The sequence below is a fragment of the Procambarus clarkii genome, chromosome 23 (genome assembly GCF_040958095.1).
Source record: "Procambarus clarkii isolate CNS0578487 chromosome 23, FALCON_Pclarkii_2.0, whole genome shotgun sequence".
Taxonomy (NCBI): domain Eukaryota; kingdom Metazoa; phylum Arthropoda; class Malacostraca; order Decapoda; family Cambaridae; genus Procambarus; species Procambarus clarkii.
The window spans coordinates 15,643,541-15,660,612 of record NC_091172.1 but is presented as its reverse complement, the minus strand read 5'-3'; the positions used below and the strand labels follow the sequence as shown (position 1 = coordinate 15,660,612).

At 50.4% G+C, this 17,072-nt stretch overlaps 1 protein-coding gene across 1 annotated transcript in view; it reads right to left on the bottom strand.

The window, feature by feature from the left end:
- Nucleotides 1-8,403, bottom strand: part of LOC138367694 (gamma-aminobutyric acid receptor subunit delta-like) — a 121,058-nt gene extending 112,655 nt beyond the window's left edge. The window contains exon 1 of the mRNA XM_069329659.1: nt 8,094-8,403. Coding sequence (XP_069185760.1) covers nt 8,094-8,375 — 282 coding nt within the window. The 5' untranslated portion in view covers nt 8,376-8,403. The remainder of the gene's footprint in view (nt 1-8,093) is intronic.
- Nucleotides 8,404-17,072: the final 8,669 nt, after the last annotated feature.

The following is a 17,072-nucleotide window of genomic DNA, read 5'->3' as shown; positions in this document are numbered from 1 at the left end:
GTGGGCCCCATACCCATCCTGTAAGTGGTAGTGGGCCCCATACCCATCCTGTAAGTGGTAGTGGGCCCCATACCCATCCTGTAAGTAGTAGTGGGCCCCATACCCATCCTGTAAGTGGTAGTGGGCCCCATACCCATCCTGTAAGTAGTAGTGGGCCCCATACCCATCCTGTAAGTGGTAGTGGGCCCCATACCCATCCTGTAAGTGGTAGTGGGCCCCATACCCATCCTGTAAGTGGTAGTGGGCCCCATACCCATCCTGTAAGTGGTAGTGGAGCCCCATACCCATCCTGTAAGTAGTAGTGGGCCCCATACCCATCCTGTAAGTAGTAGGGGGCCCCATACCCATCCTGTAAGTGGTAGTGGAGCCCCATACCCATCCTGTAAGTGGTAGTGGGCCCCATACCCATCCTGTAAGTGGTAGTGGAGCCCCATACCCATCCTGTAAGTGGTAGTGGAGCCCCATACCCATCCTGTAAGTGGTAGTGGAGCCCCATACCCATCCTGTAAGTGGTAGTGGAGCCCCATACCCATCCTGTAAGTGGTAGTGGAGCCCCATACCCATCCTGTAAGTGGTAGTGGAGCCCATACCCAGATGCAGATGAAGAGTCACAATAACGTGACTGAAAATTTTTAACCAGACCACACACTAGAAATTGAAGGGACGACGACGTTTCGGTCCGTCCTGGACCATTCTCAAGTCGATTGTGATAAGACGAGGTTGTTGTTGTTTTAGCTACTCAAAACGAAATGTCCATGTAGCATGGGCTATGGTGATCCCGTAATTGAGTTCAGTTATTCACGGTAACCTTGATACTCTGGTATTTGGGTCAAAGTATTAAATGGAGGTGGGGTTTCCTCCCTTTTCCCTGTTTCTTTTCGTTTCTGTTTTAGTCTTGTTTTAATAAGTCTTGGAGGCGGATGTAGGTGCAGAATGTTCACTAGTGAGTCCCATTGTTTAAGGCTTTTCTTATCATTGTAGTGGCTGTGGAATGTACATCTAATATAGCTGCTGTCATTGGATTAATGTTGAGTTTGATGCGCAGGGCTTCAGTAGCTTCACATTCCAGTAAGTAGTGCAATAGTGGCGCCTCTGCTTCTGTTCCACAGATGTGACACTCTTTAACTATTGGGTTTATTACCTCCCAGCAGCACTTGTAACCAAGTCTGAGTCTGTGTATGGCTACTGCAATGTCTCTGGATATCTTTTTGCAAGGCTTGAAAGAGTAGTACCCAGTGGCTTGTTCGTACCATATCGCAGTGGATCTTCCTTCCGCTACTTTGGCTCTGTGGCGACTTTTGATAGTTGGGAGTATTTTCTTCTTCATTTGCTCCTTAATCTGTGGAAAAACTTGGAGGTATTTGAACCTGTACATGAGGTAGAGCAGTGCCAGTTTTTGCTAGTGAGTCTGCCTTTTCATTACCCTCTATGCCAATGTGACTTGGTATCCAATTTAGGGTGATTGACAGCCCTAGATTATGGGCTTCTTTTCCTATATGTTGGATTTCTGTGAGGAATTATATATTATCTCTGTGCTGACTGGATAACAATGTCTGGAGCGAAGATTTAGAGTCTGAATGAATGATGACATCATGTAAATTATTCTCAATTGTATAGTTTATGGCCTCCTTCAGGGCATATAATTCTGTTTGCAATATTAAGCACCCACTATTCATGCTCCAGTAAGCTTCATGGATGGTAGTGTAAACTGCTGTCCCAGCAGAACCTCTTTCTTGATCAACTGATCCGTCTGTGAAGATGTGAATCGTTGTAAGTCTTGAGATGGTTTCCATTTGTTGTTCTATGACTGCTTTGAGCCTCTGCGAGTCACATGCTGATTTTTTAACTGGTGATCCTTCAATGATAATCTTTAGGCTCGATTCTTCCCATGGAGGAGGCTGCCGAAAGTGTTGATATGGTCTATCTTCCCCTTTGTTTTTAATGGTCCATTTCAAGTCCACTTTCTCCAGAATCTTTCTCCAGACCAGATTATCTGTCCATGCACTTGTTCTATATTGAAGGTTTCTCTGAAGTGATCTGTGTATGCTATCTTTGATTGACAGTCTGGCGGTGGTTCCAACAAGTTTTGCTGTTATGGTGACTATCCTTTGTTGCATCCTGTTTTCTAAGGCTGGTAAGTTGGTTTCCATTCTAAGGTTCTCTCGACGCGTCCACATAGGTGCTCCCAGCATTGTTCTGAGGGCATCATTTTGAGACACTTCCAGTTTCTCCCATTGGTTATCACTGAGTGATGTTAGAGCAGGGGCAGCATTGTCAATGAGTGACTATGCTGCTCCTGCATAGAATAAAAACATAATTTTAACTGCTTGAACGTAGTACATTTTAAGTACTGATAGAGATGCACCATCTCTAAGACTGGTCACGGAGCGCAAAGCTGAGTTTCTGGCTTTACAACGTTGCCGAAGATATTCAATTTCTTGAGTGAATTTCAACTGGCTGTCTATTATGACTCCAAGGTATTGAAACGAAGTAACCCACTCAATTTCATGTCCTTGTATTGCGAGTCTGATGTCTTGAGTTCCCATTTTAACGGCCATTGCTTTAGTTTTATTGCTGTTTATTTTCACTGCTATGCGTTCCGCTTCCCTGCTGATAATATCTAGGCATTTTTAAGCATGTAATCTTTTAATTTTAAGACGAGGGAGGCAAGGGAATTAAATAAGGAAAGAGAGAGGTGAGGAGACGGAAGTCTTACAGGAAGAGTAGAACAAGCCAAAAGGTACGGAAGGTAAGGTGTAAAAAAAGGACTTAGTCCTTTGGACTAAGTCCTTTTCCCAAGTCCACCCCAGGACTCGGGCTTACACCCCGAGTCCTGGGGTGTAAGCCAGGACTCGGGCTCATGTTGGGTATGTTGTGTATCAGAGCCGAGTCGACAAGACGGCGCCTGTGTAGAGTAGAGGCAGGAAAGATTATTTTGGAGGAAAACCAATCAATAGGATGATAATAATGCCTAACATGACAGAAGAGAGCATTGTTAATGTCTGCAGATCTAACACTTCGTTTGTGTTCCTTAAGTCTGCCATTCAGTGTACGGCCAGTTGCACCAAAGTATTGGAGAGAAAAAGACGAACAGGAAATAGAGTAGACAACAGCAGCATTAGAAGCAGTGGGAGCTATGTTATATGAGCCCAGGTATATGGGAGCCTATACCATGTTATAAGTGTTAGTGGATCCCATACCCATGCTGTAAGTGGTAGTGGACCACTTACCCATGTTGTAAGTGTTAGTGGATCCCATACCCATGGAGTAATTGATAGTGGACCCCATACCAATGGTGTAAATGGTAGTGGAACACATACCCATGCTATAAGTGATAGTGGACCCCATACCCATGCTGTAAGTAGTAGTGTACCCTATACCTATGCTGTAAGTGGAAATACAGTATACAGGGATTAAGGAAACAATAAAGCTAAGAGAACTTAAACATTCGTGAAAAATTGGATATCATCAGGGGCTCGGGGCAATACAAGCCCAGACGAACGTACAAGGCATTTTGCAAATGACTCAAACATGCATATTCCGCTCAACAAAATCACTAAGCTACATAATTTTACACATATAAGTCGATTATAAAAAAGCAAAACGTACCACTTTTTAAATATTATTGTGTACTAAATTATTTCCTCTTGGGGTGAGCCAAAAAATATACAATTAATAATATTATTAATTGGTTAATATATAATGATTAATAATTATTGAAATTTGACATAAAAGTGTTGGTGTCACAGAAGAAACTACCCATAAGGACCTAAACGTAAAAGCAACAGTATTGCTTAAGGAAACCAATAAGCTAATCTCATTTGAACATTCAAGCAGTATTGGACATTACCAAGGGACCGGGCGGGTGGTACAGGCCAGGACTAACATTTAAGGTACCGGGGCAACCAACGATTAAGTCGCACTCAATCAAATTCCGTTCAACAAAGTTACTACAGTGAACAAAGCTGTTTGATGCATTCCAGTGGGAGTGATCAGCAAGACTAAGAAAGATGCCACTTTATTGCTGTGCAGTCCGTATTGAGCGCTGTTGTTGTGCACTCGAGTCTGGTGTTGTGCAGAGTGTCCCCTTAATGTACAATCATACATGATCACCACATCACACAACCACACACAAGCACCACACCACCACACACAACAACCACCACTACCACCACACACTAGCACCACACCACCACCACACACAACCACCACACACACAAGCACCACACCACCACACACACACAAGCACCACACCACCACACACACACAAGCACCACACCACCACACACACACAAGCACCACACCACCACACACACACAAGCACCACACCACCACACACACACAAGCACCACACCACCACACACACACAAGCACCACACCACCACACACACACAAGCACCACACCACCACACACACACAAGCACCACACCACCACACACACACAAGCACCACACCACCACCACACACAAGCACCACACCACCACACAAACACAAGCACCACACCACCACCACCACACACAAGCACCACACCACCACACACAAGCACCACACCACCACACACCAGCACCACACCACCACACACCAGCACCACACCACCACACACACAAGCACCACACCACCACCACACACCAGCACCACACCACCACACACCAGCACCACACCACCACACACACAAGCACCACACCACCACACACACACAAGCACCACACACACAAGCACCACACCACCACACACACAAGCACCACACCACCACACACAAGCACCACACCACCACACACAAGCACCACACCACCACACACACAAGCACCACACCACCACACACAAGCACCACACCACCACACACACAAGCACCACACCACCACACACACAAGCACCACACCACCACACACACAAGCACCACACACACAAGCACCACACCACCACCACACACAAGCACCACACACACAAGCACCACACCACCACACACACACAAGCACCACACCACCACACACACAAGCACCACACCACCACACACACACAACCACCACACACACACACAAGCACCACACCACCACACACACACAAGCACCACACCACCACACACACACAAGCACCACACCACCACACACACACAAGCACCACACCACCACACACACACAAGCACCACACCACCACACACACACAAGCACCACACCACCACCACACACACAAGCACCACACCACCACCACACACACAAGCACCACACCACCACCACACACACAAGCACCACACCACCACCACACACACAAGCACCACACCACCACCACACACACAAGCACCACACCACCACCACACACACAAGCACCACACCACCACCACACACACAAGCACCACACCACCACCACACACACAAGCACCACACCACCACCACACACCAGCACCATACCACCACACACCAGCACCATACCACCACACACCAGCACCACACCACCACACACCAGCACCACACCACCACACACCAGCACCATACCACCACACACCAGCACCATACCACCACACACCAGCACCACACCACCACACACCAGCACCACACCACCACACACCAGCACCACACCACCACACCACCACACACACAAGCACCACACCACCACCACACACAAGCACCACACCACCACCACACACATGCACCACACCACCACACACATGCACCACACCACCACACACACAAGCACCACACCACCACACACACAAGCACTACACCACCACCACACACATGCACCACATTACAACACACACAAGCACCACACCACCACCACACACAAGCACCACACCACCACATAAACAAGCACCACACTACCACACACACAAGCACCACACCACCACCACACACACAAGCACCACACCACCACCACACACAAGCACCACACCACACACACAAGCACCACACCACCACCACACACACAAGCACCACACCACCACCACACACAAGCACCACACCACACACACAAGCACCACACCACCACCTCACACAAGCACTGAACCACACCACCACACACACATACACCACACCATTACACACACAAGCACCACACCACCACCACACACACAAGCACCACACCACCACACCACCACACACACAAGCACCACACCACCACACACACACAAGCACCACACCACCACCTCACACAAGCACTGAACCACACCACCACACACACAAGCACCACACCATTACACACACAAGCACCACACCACCACACACACAAGCACCACACCACCACCTCACACAAGCACTGAACCACACCGCACCCAGTAACCACAGCCTTTACAATCACTACATCATACACAATAGCCTCACGACACACTTCACCATACTCATATACCATTGAGTAGTTAGTAAATGGAATGCATTAGGCAGTGATGTGGTGGAGGCTGACTCCATACACAGTTTCAAGTGTAGATATGATAGAGCCCAGTAGGCCCAGGAATCTGTACACCAGTTGATTGACAGTTGAGAGGCGGGACCAAAGAGCCAAAGCTCAACCCCCGCAAGCACAACCAGGTGAGTACAAACAATCGCAATACCACAAACAATCGTCATACCACAATCACCACATCACAAATAATCACCACACCACAATCACCACATCACAATCACCACATCACCACACCACCAACAATCACCACACCACAAACAATCACCACATCACCACACCAACAATCACCACACCACAATCAATCACCACACTACAATCAATCACCACACCACAATCAATCACCACACCACAAACAATCACCACACCACAATCAATCACCACACCACAATCACCACACCACCAATAATCACCACCAACAATCACCACACCAACAATCACCACACCACCAACAATCACCACACCACCAACAATCACCACACCACCAACAATCACCACACCACAATCAATCACCACACCACAAACAATCACCACACCACAATCACCACACCACAATCAATCACCACACCACCAACAATCACCACACCACCAACAATCACCACACCCTACAACAATCACCACACTACAAACAATCACCACACCACAAACAATCACCACGTCACAATTACCAAACCACAAACAATGATCACACCATACCACAAACAATCACCACCAACAATCACCACACCACCAACAATCACCACACCACAATCACCACACCAACAATCACCACACAACACCAGCAACAATCACCACACCACCAACATTCACCACACCAACAATCACCACACCACAATCACCACACCACCAACAATCACCACAAACAATCACAACACCACCAACAATCACCTCACCACCAACAATCACCACACCACCAACAATCACCACAAACAATCACAACACCACCAACAATCACCTCACCACCAACAATCACCACACCACCAACAATCACCACACCACCAACAATCACCACACCACCAACAATCACCACACCACCAACAATCACCACACCACAATCACCACACCACCAACAATCACCACAAACAATCACCACACCACCAACAATCACCACACCACCAACAATCACCACACCACCAACAATCACCACACCACCAACAATCACCACACCACCAACAATCACCACACCACCAACAATCACCACACCACCAACAATCACCACACCACAATCACCACACCACCAACAATCACCACAAACAATCACCATACCACCAACAATCACCATACCACCAACAATCACCACACCACCAACAATCACCACACCACCAACAATCACCACACCACCAACAATCACCACACCACCAACAATCACCACACCACCAACAATCACCACACCACCAACAATCACCACACCACCAACAATCACCACACCACAATCACCACACCACCAACAATCACCACACCAGCACCAATCACCACACCACCAACAATCACCACACCAACAATCACCACACCAGCACCAATCACCACACCACCAACAATCACCACACCAACAATCACCACACCACAATCACCACACCACCAACAATCACCACACCACACCACCAACAATCACCACACCACAATCACCACACCACACCACCAATCACCACACCACCAACAATCACCACACCACCAACAATCACCACACCAGCAAGGGTACTCACCATGGAGCTCTCGTCGATGGAGTCGAGGCTCATGACGGTCACATGGAAGTAGACGGTGATGGGGTCGTTGCCGCCCTTGGGGGGCGCCATCTTGTCGTAGTCCCGCGGGTTGTCAGGCATGATGTCCTCGAACTCCAGCGGCCCCTCGTTCACGCTCCCACACGCGCTCCTCCTGTAGGTGGGCATGGTGTTGTTAGTGGTGGTGGGCACGGTGTTGTTACTGGTGGTGGGCACGGTGTTGTTAGTGGTGGTGGGCATGGTGTTGTTAGTGGTGGTGGGCATGGTGTTGTTAGTGGTGGTGGGCACGGTGTTGTTAGTGGTGGTGGGCACGGTGTTGTTAGTGGTGGTGGGCACGGTGTTGTTAGTGGTGGTGGGCACGGTGTTGTTAGTGGTGGTGGGCACGGTGTTGTTACTGGTGGTGGCCATGGTGTTGTTAGTGGTGGTGGTGGGCATGGTGTTGTTAGTGGTGGTGGTGGGCATGGTGTTGTTAGTGGTGGTGGGCATGGTGTTGTTAGTGGTGGTGGGCATGGTGTTGTTAGTGGTGGTGGGCATGGTGTTGTTAGTGGTGGTGGGAACGGTGTTGTTAGTGGTGGTGGGCATGGTGTTGTTAGTGGTGGTGGGCATGGTGTTGTTAGTGGTGGTGGACATGGTGTTGTTAGTGGTGGTGGGCATGGTGTTGTTAGTGGTGGTGGTGTGCATGGTGTTGTTAGTGGTGGTGGTGGTGGACATGGTGTTGTTAGTGGTGGTGGTGGACATTATGTTGTTAGTGGTGGTGGTGGGCATGGTGTTGTTAGTGGTGGTGGTGGTGGGCATGGTGTTGTTAGTGGTGGTGGTGGTGGGCATGGTGTTGTTATTGGTAGTGGGGGTGGGCATGGGGTTGTTAGTGGTGGTGGTGGTGGGCATGGTGTTGTTATTGTTAGTGGTGGTGGGCATGGGGTTGTTAGTGGTGGTGGGCATGGTGTTGTTAGTGGTGGTGGTGGGCATAGTATTGTTAGTGGTGGTGGTGGTGGTGGTGGGCATGATGTTGTTAGTGGTGGTGGGCATGGTGGTGTTAGTGGTGGTGGTGGGCATGGTATTGTTAGTGGTGGTGGTGGGCATGGTGTTGTTAGTGGTGGTGGTGGTGGGCATGGTGTTGTTAGTGGTGGTGTTGTTCATGGTGTTGTTAGTGGTGGTGGTGGTGGGCATGGTGTTGTTAGTGGTGGTGGTGGTGGTGGTGGTGGTGGTGGTGGTGGTGGGCATGGTGTTGTTAGTGGTGGTGGGCATGGTGTTGTTAGTGGTGGTGGTGGTGGGCATGGTGTTGTTAGTGGTGGTGTTGGGCATGGTGTTGTTAGTGGTGGTGGTGGTGGGCATGGTGTTGTTAGTGGTGGTGGTGGTGGTGGTGGTGGTGGTGGGCATGGTGTTGTTAGCGGTGGTGGGCATGGTGTTGTTAGTGGTGGTGGTGGTGGGCATGGTGTTGTTAGTGGTGGTGGTGGTGGGCATGGTGTTGTTAGTGGTGGTGGTGGTGGGCATGGTGTTGTTAGTGGTGGTGGTGGTGGGCAAGGTGTTGTTAGTGGTGGTGGTGGTGGTGGGCATGGTGTTGTTAGTGGTGGTGGTGGGCATGGTGTTGTTAGTGGTGGTGGTGGTGGGCATGGTGTTGTTAGTGGTGGTGGTGGTGGGCATGGCGTTGTTAGTGGTGGTGGTGGGCATGGTGTTGTTAGTGGTGGTGGTGGTGGGCATGGTGTTGTTAGTGGTGGTGGTGGTGGGCATGGTGTTGTTAGTGGTGGTGGTGGTGGGCATGGTGTTGTTAGTGGTGGTGGTGGTGGGCATGGTGTTGTTAGTGGTTGTGGTGGTGGGCATGGTGTTGTTAGTGGTGGTGGTGGTGGGCATGGTGTTGTTAGTGGTGGTGGTGGTGGGCATGGTGTTGTTAGTGGTGGTGGTGGTGGGCATGGTGTTGTTAGTGGTGGTGGTGGTGGTGGGCAGGGTGTTGTTAGTGGTGGTGGTGAGCATGGTGTTTTTAGTGGTGGTGGTGGGGCATGGTGTTGTTAGTGGTGGTGGTGGTGGGCATAGTGTTGTTAGTGGTGCTGGTGGTGGTGGGCATAGTGTTGTTAGTGGTGGTGGTGGGCATAGTGTTGTTAGTGGTGGTGGTGAGCATGGTGTTGTTAGTGGTGGTGGTGGTGGACATAGTGTTGTTAGTGGTGGTGGTGGGCATGGTGTTGTTAGTGGTGGTGGTGGGCATGGTGTTGTTAGTGGTGGTGGTGGGCATGGTGTTGTTAGTGGTGGTGGTGGTGGTGGGCATGGTGTTGTTAGTGGTGGTGGGCATGGTGTTGTTAGTGGTGGTGGTGGTGGGCATGGTGTTGTTAGTAATGGTGGTGGGCATGGTGTTGTTATTGGTAGTGGTGGTGCGCATGGTGTTGTTAGTGGTGGTGGTGGGCATGGTAATGTTATTGGAGGTGGTGGTGGTGCGCATGGTGTTGTTAGTGGTGGTGGTGGTGGTGGGCATGGTGTTGTTAGTGGTGGTGGTGGTGGGCATGGTGTTGTTAGTGGTGGTGGTGGGCATGGTGTTTTTAGTGGTGGTGGGGGGGCATGGTGTTGTTAGTGGTGGTGGTGGGCATGGTGTTGTTAGTGGTGGTGGTGGGCATGGTGTTGTTAGTGGTGGTGGTGGGGCATGGTGTTGTTAGTGGTGGTGGTGGGCATAGTGTTGTTAGTGGTGGTGGTGGTGGGCATAGTGTTGTTAGTGGTGGTGGTGGGCATAGTGTTGTTAGTAGTGGTGGTGGGCATGGTGTTGTTAGTAGTGATGGTGGGCATGGTGTTGTTAGTGGTGGTGGTGGGTATGGTGTTGTTAGTAGTGGTGGTGGTGGACATGGTGTTGTTAGTGGTGGTGGTGGGCATGGTGTTGTTAGTGGTGGTGGTGGTGGGCATATTGTTGTTAGTGGTGGTGGTGGGCATGGTGTTGTTAGTGGTGGTGGTGGGCATGGTGTTGTTAGTGGTGGTGGTGGTGGACATGGTGTTGTTAGTGGTGGTGGTGGGCATGGTGTTGTTAGTGGTGGTGGTGGGCATGGTGTTGATAGTGGTGATGGTGGGTATGGTGTTGTTAGTGGTGGTGGTGGTGGACATGGTGTTGTTAGTAGTGGTGGTGGTGGGCATGGTGTTGTTAGTGGTGGGCATAGTGTTGTTAGTGGTGGTGGTGGGCATGGTGTTGTTAGTGGTGGTGGTGGGTATGGTGTTGTTAGTGGTGGTGGTGGTGGACATGGTGTTGTTAGTGGTGGTGGTGGGCATGGTGTTGTTAGTGGTGGTGGTGGTGTGCATGGTGTTGTTAGTGGTGGTGGTGGTGGACATGGTGTTGTTAGTGGTGGTGGTGGACATTATGTTGTTAGTGGTGGTGGTGGGCATGGTGTTGTTAGTGGTGGTGGTGGTGGGCATGGTGTTGTTAGTGGTGGTGGTGGTGGGCATGGTGTTGTTATTGGTAGTGGGGGTGGGCATGGGGTTGTTAGTGGTGGTGGTGGTGGGCATGGTGTTGTTATTGTTAGTGGTGGTGGGCATGGGGTTGTTAGTGGTGGTGGGCATGGTGTTGTTAGTGGTGGTGGTGGGCATAGTATTGTTAGTGGTGGTGGTGGTGGTGGTGGGCATGATGTTGTTAGTGGTGGTGGGCATGGTGGTGTTAGTGGTGGTGGTGGGCATGGTATTGTTAGTGGTGGTGGTGGGCATGGTGTTGTTAGTGGTGGTGGTGGTGGGCATGGTGTTGTTAGTGGTGGTGTTGGGCATGGTGTTGTTAGTGGTGGTGGTGGTGGGCATGGTGTTGTTAGTGGTGGTGGTGGTGGTGGTGGTGGTGGTGGGCATGGTGTTGTTAGTGGTGGTGGGCATGGTGTTGTTAGTGGTGGTGGTGGTGGGCATGGTGTTGTTAGTGGTGGTGTTGGGCATGGTGTTGTTAGTGGTGGTGGTGGTGGGCATGGTGTTGTTAGTGGTGGTGGTGGTGGTGGTGGTGGTGGGCATGGTGTTGTTAGTGGTGGTGGGCATGGTGTTGTTAGTGGTGGTGGTGGTGGGCATGGTGTTGTTAGTGGTGGTGGTGGTGGGCATGGTGTTGTTAGTGGTGGTGGTGGTGGGCATGGTGTTGTTAGTAATGGTGGTGGGCATGGTGTTGTTATTGGAGGTGGTGGTGGTGCGCATGGTGTTGTTAGTAGTGGTGGTGGTGGTGGTGGGCATGGTGTTGTTAGTGGTGGTGGGCATGGTGTTGTTAGTGGTGGTGGTGGTGGGCATGGTGTTGTTAGTAATGGTGGTGGGCATGGTGTTGTTATTGGTAGTGGTGGTGCGCATGGTGTTGTTAGTGGTGGTGGTGGGCATGGTGTTGTTATTGGAGGTGGTGGTGGTGCGCATGGTGTTGTTAGTGGTGGTGGTGGTGGTGGGCATGGTGTTGTTAGTGGTGGTGGTGGTGGGCATGGTGTTGTTAGTGGTGGTGGTGGGCATGGTGTTTTTAGTGGTGGTGGGGGGGCATAGTGTTGTTAGTGGTGGTGGTGGGCATGGTGTTGTTAGTGGTGGTGGTGGGCATGGTGTTGTTAGTGGTGGTGGTGGGGCATGGTGTTGTTAGTGGTGGTGGTGGGCATAGTGTTGTTAGTGGTGGTGGTGGTGGGCATAGTGTTGTTAGTGGTGGTGGTGGGCATAGTGTTGTTAGTGGTGGTGGTGGGCATGGTGTTGTTAGTGGTGGTGGTGGGCATGGTGTTGTTAGTGGTGGTGGTGGGTATGGTGTTGTTAGTAGTGGTGGTGGTGGACATGGTGTTGTTAGTGGTGGTGGTGGGCATGGTGTTGTTAGTGGTGGTGGTGGTGGGCATGGTGTTGTTAGTGGTGGTGGTGGTGGGCATATTGTTGTTAGTGGTGGTGGTGGGCATGGTGTTGTTAGTGGTGGTGGTGGGCATGGTGTTAGTGGTGGTGGGCATGGTGTTGTTAGTGGTGGTGGTGGGCATGGTGTTGTTAGTGGTGGTGGTGGTGGACATGGTGTTGTTAGTGGTGGTGGTGGGCATGGTGTTGTTAGTGGTGGTGGTGGGCATGGTGTTGTTAGTGGTGGTGGTGGGTATGGTGTTGTTAGTGGTGGTGGTGGTGGACATGGTGTTGTTAGTGGAGGTGGTGGGCAAGGTGTTGTTAGTGGTGGTGGTGGTGGGCATGGTGTTGTTAGTGGTGGTGGTGGTGGACATGGTGTTGTTAGTGGTGGTGGTGGGCATGGTGTTGTTAGTGGTGGTGGTGGTGGACGTGGTGGTGTTAGTGGTGGTGGTGGGCATGGTGTTGTTAGTGGTGGTGGTGGGCATGGTGTTGTTAGTGGTGGTGGTGGGCATGGTGTTGTTAGTGGTGGTGGTGGGCATGGTGTTGTTAGTGGTGGTGGTGGGCATGGTGTTGTTAGTGGTGGTGGTGGGCATGGTGTTGTTAGTGGTGGTGGTGGTGGACATGGTGTTGTTAGTGGTGGTGGTGGGCATGGTGTTGTTAGTGGTGGTGGTGGGCATGGTGTTGTTAGTGGTGGTGGTGGGTATGGTGTTGTTAGTGGTGGTGGTGGTGGACATGGTGTTGTTAGTGGTGGTGGTGGTGGGCATGGTGTTGTTAGTGGTGGTGGTGGGCATGGTGTTGTTAGTGGTGGTGGTGGTGGGCATAGTGTTGTTAGTAGTGGTGGTGGTGGGCATGGTGTTGTTAGTGGTGGTGGTGGTGGGCATAGTGTTGTTAGTGGTGGTGGTGGGCATGGTGTTGTTATTGGTGGTGGTGGTGGGCATGGTGTTGTTAGTGGTGGTGGTGGTGGACATGGTGTTGTTAGTAGTGGTGGTGGTGGGCATGGTGTTGTTAGTGGTGGTGGTGGTGGGCATGGTGTTGTTAGCGGTGGTGGTGGGCATGGTGTTATTAGTGGTGGTGGTGGGCATGGTGTTGTTAGTGGTGGTGGTGGTGGGCATAGTGTTGTTAGTAGTGGTGATGGTGGGCATGGTGTTGTTAGTGGTGGTGGTGGTGGGCATAGTGTTGTTAGTGGTGGTGGTGGGCATGGTGTTGTTATTGGTGGTGGTGGTGGGCATGGTGTTGTTAGTGGTGGTGGTGGTGGACATGGTGTTGTTAGTAGTGGTGGTGGTGGGCATGGTGTTGTTAGTGGTGGTGGTGGTGGGCATGGTGTTGTTAGTGGTGGTGGTGGGCATGGTGTTGTTAGTGGTGGTGGTGGTGGGCATGGTGTTGTTAGTAGTGGTGGTGGTGGGCATGGTGTTGTTAGTGGTGGGCATAGTGTTGTTAGTGGTGGTGGTGGGCATGGTGTTGTTAGTGGTGGTGGTGGGTATGGTGTTGTTAGTGGTGGTGGTGGTGGACATGGTGTTGTTAGTGGTGGTGGTGGGCATGGTGTTGTTAGTGGTGGTGGTGGTGTGCATGGTGTTGTTAGTGGTGGTGGTGGTGGACATGGTGTTGTTAGTGGTGGTGGTGGACATTATGTTGTTAGTGGTGGTGGTGGGCATGGTGTTGTTAGTGGTGGTGGTGGTGGGCATGGTGTTGTTAGTGGTGGTGGTGGTGGGCATGGTGTTGTTATTGGTAGTGGGGGTGGGCATGGGGTTGTTAGTGGTGGTGGTGGTGGGCATGGTGTTGTTATTGTTTGTGGTGGTGGGCATGGGGTTGTTAGTGGTGGTGGGCATGGTGTTGTTAGTGGTGGTGGTGGGCATAGTATTGTTAGTGGTGGTGGTGGTGGTGGTGGGCATGATGTTGTTAGTGGTGGTGGGCATGGTGGTGTTAGTGGTGGTGGTGGGCATGGTATTGTTAGTGGTGGTGGTGGGCATGGTGTTGTTAGTGGTGGTGGTGGTGGTGGTGGGCATGATGTTGTTAGTGGTGGTGGGCATGATGTTGTTAATGGTGGTGGGCATGGTGTTGTTAGTGGTGGTGGTGGTGGGCATGGTGTTGTTAGTGGTGGTGGGCATGGTGTTGTTAGTGGTGGTGGTGGGCATGGTGTTGTTAGTGGTGGTGGTGGTGGTGGTGGGCATGATGTTGTTAGTGGTGGTGGGCATGATGTTGTTAGTGGTGGTGGGCATGGTGTTGTTAGTGGTGGTGGGCATGGTGTTGTTAGTGGTGGTGGGCATGGGGTTGTTAGTGGTGGTGGTCATGGTTTTGTTAGTGGTGGTGGGCATGGTGTTGTTAGTGGTGGTGGGCATGGTGTTCTTAGTGGTGGTGGGCATGGTGTTGTTAGTGGTGGTGGTCATGGTGTTGTTAGTGGTGGTGGTCATGGTGTTGTTAGTGGTGGTGGGCATGGGGTTGTTAGTCGTGGTGGGCATGGTGTTGTTAGTGGTGGTGGGCATGGTGTTGTTAGTGGTGGTGGGCATGGGGTTGTTAGTGGTGGTGGGCATGGTGTTGTTAGTCACGGTGGGCATGGGGTTGTTAGTGGTGGTGGGCAAGGCATTGTTATTGTTATTCATATTTTATTTGTTGCCCTTGCATTGAAGTCTATGTGGCCGTTCAAAATTCATTTTTTTTCTTTAATTAATATACTTAATTACTTTGCACTAATGAATGTGGCTACAGCCGCCAAACTATTTGTTTAGACATTGTGTGTTTCTAAGTTTAAGTAATACAAATATTCTGTCATAATTATTAGTAAATGACTTCAATTAATTGTGGTGTGTGGCCCTCTTGACAACGCAAATGGGGGGGACCCACAGCTCGACATGCTTGAATAAGAGTATATTACGACCAACTGGAGCATCGTAGCCTAGCGTGCCTGAAGGAACAGATGTTGTTAAAGATTCGCTACTTGGAACTAACAGTTCCAAGTAACACGGGCTATGGTGAGCCCGTAGATAGTTATACCTTGCGAGTGGTCCTTCTACAGGGGACTATGAAGGCACTAAGTGAGAGATGTCTGTACAGGGAGGAAATAGTCTGTGAATGGCGTTAGGCCAGGTGGTGTGTCACCCGGTGTCACCCACATGGCGTGCCACCAGACGTCACCACAGATGGTGTGCCACCACAGATGGCGTGCCACCACACGTCACCACAGATGGTGTGCCACCACACGTCACCACAGATGGCGTGCCACCACACGTCACCACAGATGGCGTGCCACCACACGTCACTACAGATGGTGTGCCACCACAGATGGCGTGCCACCACACGTCACCACAGATGGCGTGCCACCACACGTCACCACAGATGGCGTGCCACCACACGTCACCACAGATGGCGTGCCACCACACGTCACCACAGATGGCGTGCCACCAGATAACCACCTGAGGTTATCACTGGGCCTTAATTAGTTATTTGCCAGCTTATGCCTCGCATCACCTCATAACAGCATAATAAGCAAGGCATTAATAAAACTTTATTAACTAGAGTCTGTATATATTAGCGTAGTGTTGGAGACATAATGTTGGAGACATAATGTTGGAGACATAATGTTGGAGACGTAATGTTGGAGACGTAATGTTGGAGACATAATGTTGGAGACATAATGTTGGAGACGTAATGTTGGAGACATAATGTTGGAGACGTAATGTTGGAGACATAATGTTGGAGACGTAATGTTGGAGACGTAATGTTGGAAACGTAATGTTGGAGACATAATGCTGGAGACGTAATGTTGGAGACGTAATGTTGGAGACGTAATGTTGGAGACATAATGTTGGAGACATAATGTTGGAGACATAATGTTGGAGACGTAATGTTGGAGACATAATGTTGGAGACGTAATGTTGGAGACGTAATGTTGGAGACATAATGTTGGAGACGTAATGTTGGAGACATAATGTTGGAGACATAATGTTGGAGACGTAATGTTGGAGACATAATGTTGGAGACGTAATGTTGGAGACGTAATGTTGGAAACGTAATGTTGGAGACATAATGCTGGAGACGTAATGTTGGAGACGTAATGTTGGAGACATAATGTTGGAGACATAATGCTGGAGACGTAATGTTGGAGACGTAATGTTGGAGACATAATGTTGGAGACATAATGTTGGAGACGAAATGTTGGAGACATAATGTTGGAGACGTAATGTTGGAGACATAATG